The sequence below is a fragment of the Engraulis encrasicolus genome, chromosome 20, assembly GCF_034702125.1.
Source record: "Engraulis encrasicolus isolate BLACKSEA-1 chromosome 20, IST_EnEncr_1.0, whole genome shotgun sequence".
Taxonomy (NCBI): domain Eukaryota; kingdom Metazoa; phylum Chordata; class Actinopteri; order Clupeiformes; family Engraulidae; genus Engraulis; species Engraulis encrasicolus.
The window spans coordinates 12,027,753-12,035,252 of NC_085876.1; the positions used below are offsets into that span (position 1 = coordinate 12,027,753).

At 41.3% G+C, this 7,500-nt stretch overlaps 1 protein-coding gene across 1 annotated transcript in view; it reads left to right on the top strand.

Moving 5' to 3' along the window:
- scin (scinderin) overlaps positions 1-7,500 on the top strand; it is a 36,432-nt gene that overhangs the window by 11,363 nt on the left and 17,569 nt on the right. Inside the window, exon 5 of the mRNA XM_063185416.1 lies at positions 4,254-4,346. Coding sequence (XP_063041486.1) covers positions 4,254-4,346 — 93 coding nt within the window. The remainder of the gene's footprint in view (positions 1-4,253; positions 4,347-7,500) is intronic.

Sequence of the window (7,500 nt, forward strand, 5' to 3'; positions counted from 1 at the left end):
TCTTGGGTGTGCCAGTCCAGTGGCTCAAGCGGCTGGGCACTGGACTGGCACACTGGTGACCCGTGTTTCGATTCCCGGCCCGGGTTACTTCCCGATCCTTCCCTGTCTCTTTCTCCCATCTTGTTAACTGTCTCTCCTACTATCCTATCTGGAAAGCAATAAAAAGCCTAAAAAATATCTTATGAAAACAAGATAATATCTTTACAGGTATATCCACCAATACACAAATACAATCAATACCAGAACTTCTGTATATCTCCTGTGCACTTTGTATTTGCTTGTGATGTTGGCTTGATTATGTCCTCTTTTGAAAGTCACTTTGGTTATAAATGCAATGTAATGTAATGTAATGCAATGTAATACCCATTTCAACAAAGTTGCAAGCACAACAGCTTGTTCAACTCCATACAGTTATTTACAGTATGCACAATTTTACAGCCGTAGGGCGTCACTATAGTTGCAAACACAGAAGTTAGGCTATAGGCATGTCTGGAGAACAATTCAATTTGTGTATTTAAGTGACTGTTTATAAACTTTCTGTGGAGTCCGTCAAGCTGAGTGTGTCAAGAGATTACATTTGGACTCTGGCACAACTCTCTGTCTCGTTGAAGAGTCTGTTACTGTGTTTTGACATCGTAGCAACAACACGGCAAATATTATGCAACTTCCAGCAGCTGTCATGACATCCAAGTAAACATGCACTGCATGCATGTCGTTTTTAATATGCAGTACATAAAGCAGAAAAAAAACAGTTGAGGGGGAATGGCCCATTACTCAACTCTATATTTGAAGAGCTCTTTTCCAAAACCCTATATCCACCATTTTTGACTTTTTGCATTTTAATATTGGAATTGACTGGTGAGATGTCCTATCATCTATGTGTGAATTCTTGCCATTCAAATATTTTGAGAACATACTTTAAAACCTCTATAAAAATGCATTTTGCAATGCATTTCAATGGAATGCCCAGTACAAAAATGTATATTTCCCAACATTCTATTAAATGGATATATCTCATTTTGGAAAAGAGCTCTTCATTTGGAAGAGGAAGATACCGCACACTCTTGTCCATCCAGCTGAATTTTATTTACAGAAACAATGTTTCGTCCAGTGTGGCCTTTCTATATATACTCAACTCTCTCATACGGTATATATAGTACAGCTACTTCACGGAAGCTCTGCAATGTTCAAAACTTTGCACAATTTAAAGGAGTCACAAGGGTGTCAACTCAACAAAAGGCTCAAAAAAGTTGAAATCTACACAGCTACGTGTACTTGATACAGTCTGTGTAGTCTTTCAACATAGCACACCATATTGTATCATAGCAAATACTTAACAATGTCTGTCAGCTTTACAGTTTTTTTCAATTGCTAAAAAGCTTTTGTCCAAACCTCAGCGACATTTGCAAAACTCTTAATACAGTTAGCACACCAAGGGCTTTCCATTGCCATACAGTTGACACATTACATGCCCTTTTCACACAATTAGCAGTCAATGAATGCATTTCTTTGTGTATGTTTAACAGTGTGTGCTTTTGAGAAGAAAATGAAGAGTTTGGCCAGTTGTGCTTGGTAGGTGGTAGTCTGTGTTAAGAGTTTAGAAAAAGTATCCAAAGTATGGGTAAGCGCTTGTTAGCAATTGAAAAAAACTGTAACTGCATAAGTGTCTTCCTTTGCTGTCTTCCTGCACCTGAACTGTCATATATATTACATGGGGTGTTGCACACAGCTCTTCAAAGTGCGGTACACATGGAGGTGCACACACATGCACTCACAAAGACAAGTACACACACACACACACACACACACACACACACACACACACACACACACACACACACACACACACACACACACACACACACACACACACACACACACACACACACACACACACACACACAGACACACAGACACACAGACACACACACACAGTAGCTGGGCCACAATAGTTTGTGAGTCACACTTGAATCTCTGGATGACATGCACCTTCCAGGCATATCTGACATGTCTCAAATTGTTGTTGGTTGCCTTGCCGTGAGAATATTAAAAGATGTTTGATTGAGCAATAGCTAATGGTTTCAGGACTCTCTGTGTGTGTGTGTGTGTGTGTGTGTGTGTGTGTGTGTGTGTGTGTGTGTGTGTGTGTGTGTGTGTGTGTGTGTGTGTGTGTGTGTGTGTGTGTGTGTGTGTGTGTGTGTGTGTGTGCGTGCCTGCCTGCCTGCCTGCCTGCCTGCCTGCCTGCCTGCCTGCCTGCCTGCCTGCGTGTGTGCGTGCGTGCGTGTGTGTGTGTGTGTGTGTGTGTGTGTGTGTGTGTGTGTGTGTGTGTGTGTGTGTGTGTGTGTGTGTGTGTGTGTGTGTGTGTGTGCGTGTGTGTGTTTTCTACTGTTTGTCAATGTCCTAACATGCTCTGTGGTAAATGCTGCTTAACCTCATGTGAACCACATACGCTCACTATGCAAAAGCATTGTTCCACTTACAGTTTGTGGTGCATGCAGTGTAGCCCTAGCCTGTATTTTTAGAATTGTTTTTCATCTATTTACCCAGCACACTGCACACCACTGAAACTTCATACGGATATAAGATGTTGCATGTTGCATGCTGTAAATAGGCCTATACGTAATGCCTGGATTAACCCCATAACTTAATGACTTACAAGATGGCCAAATAAAAAAAAAATCAGTAACACTTAATTTTAGTGTTACATCTATTAGCACTGATACATACAATATCAATGCTTGTACAAGTAACTTGAAAGGCATGTACTAAGCAAAATCAAATATTTGCTAGGTCCTTACTAAGGTTATATTGGTATTGGCAATAAACCCCTAATTGTGCATGAACAAGATGTGCATGAACAAATGTTTGATTTTGCTTAGTACATGCCTTACTCGTTACTTATACAATGTACAGGTATTAATATTGTATGTATCAGTACTAATAGATGTAACACTAAAATAAAGTGTTACCAAATGTTCAAATGTGTGATCATTGAAATATTTTGTAGTGGTTAGTGGTAGAGCTCCTGGTGATCCCAGCTAAAGAGTCGCTCAGTCACAACATCAACCTCAAGATAGGCTCCACCATCGTGACCCCAAACAAAGTCGCCAAAAACCTTGGCGTCATGATTGATGATGAGCTGACATGCTCCAACTACATCGACTCAGTCACCCGGACCTGTCGATTCCAGATGTCCAACGTACGGAATATCAGACCTGTGCTGACACAATATTCTACACAACGACTGGTGCAGGCCACTGTCCTGTCCCGCGTTGACTACTGCAACTCACTCATGACAGGCCTACCTGCTTGTGCGCTAAAACCTCTGCAGATGATCCAGAATGCGGCGGCACGGTTGATATTCAATCAACCCAAAAGGACCCATGTTACTCCTCTATTTATTGAGTTGCACTGTTTACCGATCGCCGCCCGGATCAAGCACAAGGCATTGACCCTTGCCTACAAAACCATCACAGGAACGGCCCCAGCTTATCTGAAGGACCTACTAACGCCCTATGTTACTGGAAGAGAACTGCGCTCATCCAGCACAAGCCGTCTGGCTCTGCCATCCAGTCGCTCTAGGTACTCCCAGTCAAGATTGTTCTGCGTTGTGGTACCCAAGTGGTGGAACGGTCTCCCAGAGGCAGCAAGACTAAGCACATCTCTTGCAGCCTTCAAGAAACAACTGAAGACCTTCCTCTTTCGAGAGAATCTACTAGACTAATGCTTGAACTGGCCTTGCCCCAGGGCAGACTCCTGACATGATGTTTAGTTTAGTTTAGTTTGTGTGTGTGTACTCGTTATTTACTCTTTAATTAAAAAAAAAAAACCTAACCCCTCTGCAACTGCACTTGTTGTTCTGTATATCTCCTGTGCACATTGTATTTGCTTGTGATGTTGGCTTGAATATGTCCTCTTTTGAAAGTCGCTTTGGTTATAAAGCGTCTGCCAAATGCAATATAATGTAATATAATGTAATGTAATGTAAAGTGGTAACTAGTTTTGTCTGGTGTGTGTTCCTCCAGTCCTTAAGTGCCCTCTTTTCCTGTTACAATTTTTAGCAATGTTATGGATTCTAAGTGACTGTGTGTGTGTGTGTGTGTGTGTGTGTGTGTGTGTGTGTGTGTGTGTGTGTGTGTGTGTGTGTGTGTGTGTGTGTGTGTGTGTGTGTGTGTGTGTTTGTGTGTGCGTGCGTCTGTGTGTGCGTGTGTGTGTGTGTGTGTGTGTGTGTGTGTGTGTGTGTGTGGTTGTAGGTTTTGGGGGAGAAGCCAGATCTGCCCGAAGGAGATGACAACGACGATGCGGTTGCCGATATCTCAAACAGGAAAATGGCTAAGCTCTACATGGTAAAACACACATGCACAGTGCACACACACATACACACACATGCACCACATGCACCCGCGGACACACATACGCACACACACAGACACAGACACAGACACACACACACACACACACACACCCTCATGCACCCGCACACACACACTAGGGTAACCAGACGTCCTCCTTTTCCCGGGCATGTCCTACTTTTGAGACCTAAAAAAATGTCCGGGGGGAATTTCAGAAATGTCTGGGATTTTGTTGGACTGCCTGAAATATAGACCAAATTCGTCTGCATTGTAATTTTCACTCCGTTCCATTTGACTCCACTCCTGGTTTCTCTCTACCGTTCGCAAATTAGTCACACCCTTCTCATCAAATCTAGCCACTTCGCACCGTGTGTCCGAAAGAAGTAGGGGACAAGCCAGTGCGCCCCATGTTTACAAGCGAAAGCGCATCTGTCCGCCGGTTCTACGGACGGCAATGCCGATAGAAACGCAAATGCACGTTCGCGGTGGAGTTGGAAAAAAAAAATCCCGCGTGTGAAGCCAGGTATGAAAGTAACCTAACACAGGAGTAAGCCTAGTAACACCACCAAATCCATAATTTAGGGAGGTACAAGTTTAGTTACACCTTGTCACAAGACTTAGCCTAAAAAATCTTTCATGATCTGACATTTCCAAGTTATTTGTACAAGTTATTTGCAAAAACAACGCTGTATGGGTTAGCTTATTAATGGTAGGTAAAACTCCAGTTCCTCTCTTAATGGCTGCAGTGCCTATTGCTAATCTCTGAGCACCATGCCACTACAAGTAGGCCTAGCCTAGCTAAGTAGGCCTAATGGATGACAGTGGAGGGGTAAATTGTGAGGTGTCTTATAAACATATAAGCCTAAAATGTAGCCTAATAGCACTTCATTATCAATTCAGTTGAAAACCACAAATGTTGTGTTTTTTTATATTTAGTTTCCAATGTTATATAGCCTAATTTCATTCATCTTTGTGGGGAATGGCTGAGATGGGCCTACATGATGGTGAATCTATTTTTAAAAACCTAATGCAGAAATTGGAATATGCCTATGCAATAGGCCTATGAAATTGAGCAGTTGAGCTACTCCAATATAGGTGTTAGGCCTACTATCTAGGATTGTAACAAAGGCACACCCTGCATCATATGATCACACAAATTATGTGATAGGCCTATAGGCCGAACTGAAGAGATTTAAATTGTCATTTATAGTAGACAAATGAATGTGCATGCCAAATAGTTCAAGTGGCTTTTAAACAAATTACCATTTTGGATGCATTGATACCGATACTTTATAGACCTACTATCATGCCTGTAGATACACAGAGACACCAATGACTCCCCCCCCCCCAAAAAAAGTGTCCTCCTTTTCAAATCTGGTCACCCTAACCCACACACAAATGCGCACACACGCGCACAGACACACAGACACACACACACACGCACACGCACGCGCGCACACACACACACACACGCACGCGCACGCGCGCGCACACACACACACACACACATGCACACACATGCACACACATTAAATTGCAGTATGTGGTCCCATGCGGATTTAGTGTTAAATTCGGTAACACTTTATAATAAGTACCCCTTTTTAGGCATTACTTAAGGGTTAGTTAAGCCTTATTTTACCATTAGTTAACCCTTAGTGAATCACGAGTTAATCATTATGTAAGCATTATTTCTCATTTCCTAACTATTATCTACTACCGTTAGTAAATGGTTAGTGTGTGCTGATATAACGGTTCGCTAAGCAAAGTTAAACCTTAGTTAAGCCTTATTTTTAACATTAATTAACCCTTAGTGAATCACGAGTAAGTCGTTATGTATGTGTTATTTCATCATAAGCAATGCTTAACAAGTCATTTGTACCGTTTTGGAAAGCATGGAAAGGTTTTCACTTTAAAAGTTCCCCAGATATGCGCAAGTAGTGAGTTGTAACTTCTTGTTAATGCATAAGCAATGCCTAACAAATCATTTGTTAACGATTTGTAAAGCATGGAAAGGTTTTCACTTTAGATCAGTTCCCCAGATATACTTAAGTAATGAGTTGTAACTCCTTGATAATGCATAAGCAATGCTTAACAAGTCATTTGTTAACGTTTTGGAAAGCATGGAAAGGTTTTCATTTTAAAAGTTCCCCAGATATGCGCAAGTAGTGAGTTGTTACTTCTTGTTAATGCATAAGCAATGCCTAACAAATCATTTGTTAACGTTTTGTAAAGCATGGAAAGGTTTTCACTTTAGATCAGTTCCCCAGTTATACTTAAGTAATGAGTTGTAACTCCTTGATAATGCATAAGCAATGCTTAACAAGTCATTTGTTAACGTTTTGGAAAGCATGGAAAGGTTTTCACTTTAAAAGTTCCCCAGATATGCGCAAGTAGTGAGTTGTAACTTCTTGTTAATGCATAAGCAATGCCTAACAAATCATTTGTTAACGTTTTGTAAAGCATGGAAAGGTTTTCACTTTAGATCAGTTCCCCAGATATACTTAAGTAATGAGTTGTAACTCCTTGATCATGCGTAAGCAATGCTTAACAAGTCATTTGTTAACGTTTTGGAAAGCATGGAAAGGTTTTCAATTTAAAAGTTCCCCATATATGCGCAAGTAGTGAGTTGTAACTTCTTGTTAATGCATAAGCAATGCCTAACAAATCATTTGTTAACGATTTGTAAAGCATGGAAAGGTTTTCACTTTAGATCAGTTCCCCAGATATACTTAAGTAATGAGTTGTAACTCCTTGATAATGCATAAGCAATGCTTATCGAGTCATTTGTTAATGTTTTGGAAAGCATGGAAAGGTTTTCACTTCAGAGAAGTTCCCCAGATATAGGCCTACTTAAGTAGGCCTAAGTAAGGGTTAACGTTCGGCGAGAAGGTCGCTACCATGGAATAGCAGCACGACAGAGAGAATCTTTAGACCCCGACGCGGAGCGGAAGTGCTGCTATTCCACAAAGCGACCGACTCGCCGAAAGTTAACCCGCTTATTATATGGATATACTTAAATGATTCACACATGGCGGGGACATTTCTTTAGGCCTATTTAATGTTAAGTCTATTATAGTTTTTAATGTCAAAAGATTGCTGCTGCGCAAAACAAAACAGTGCCGTTGTGGAACACCGCTAACAGCTAGGT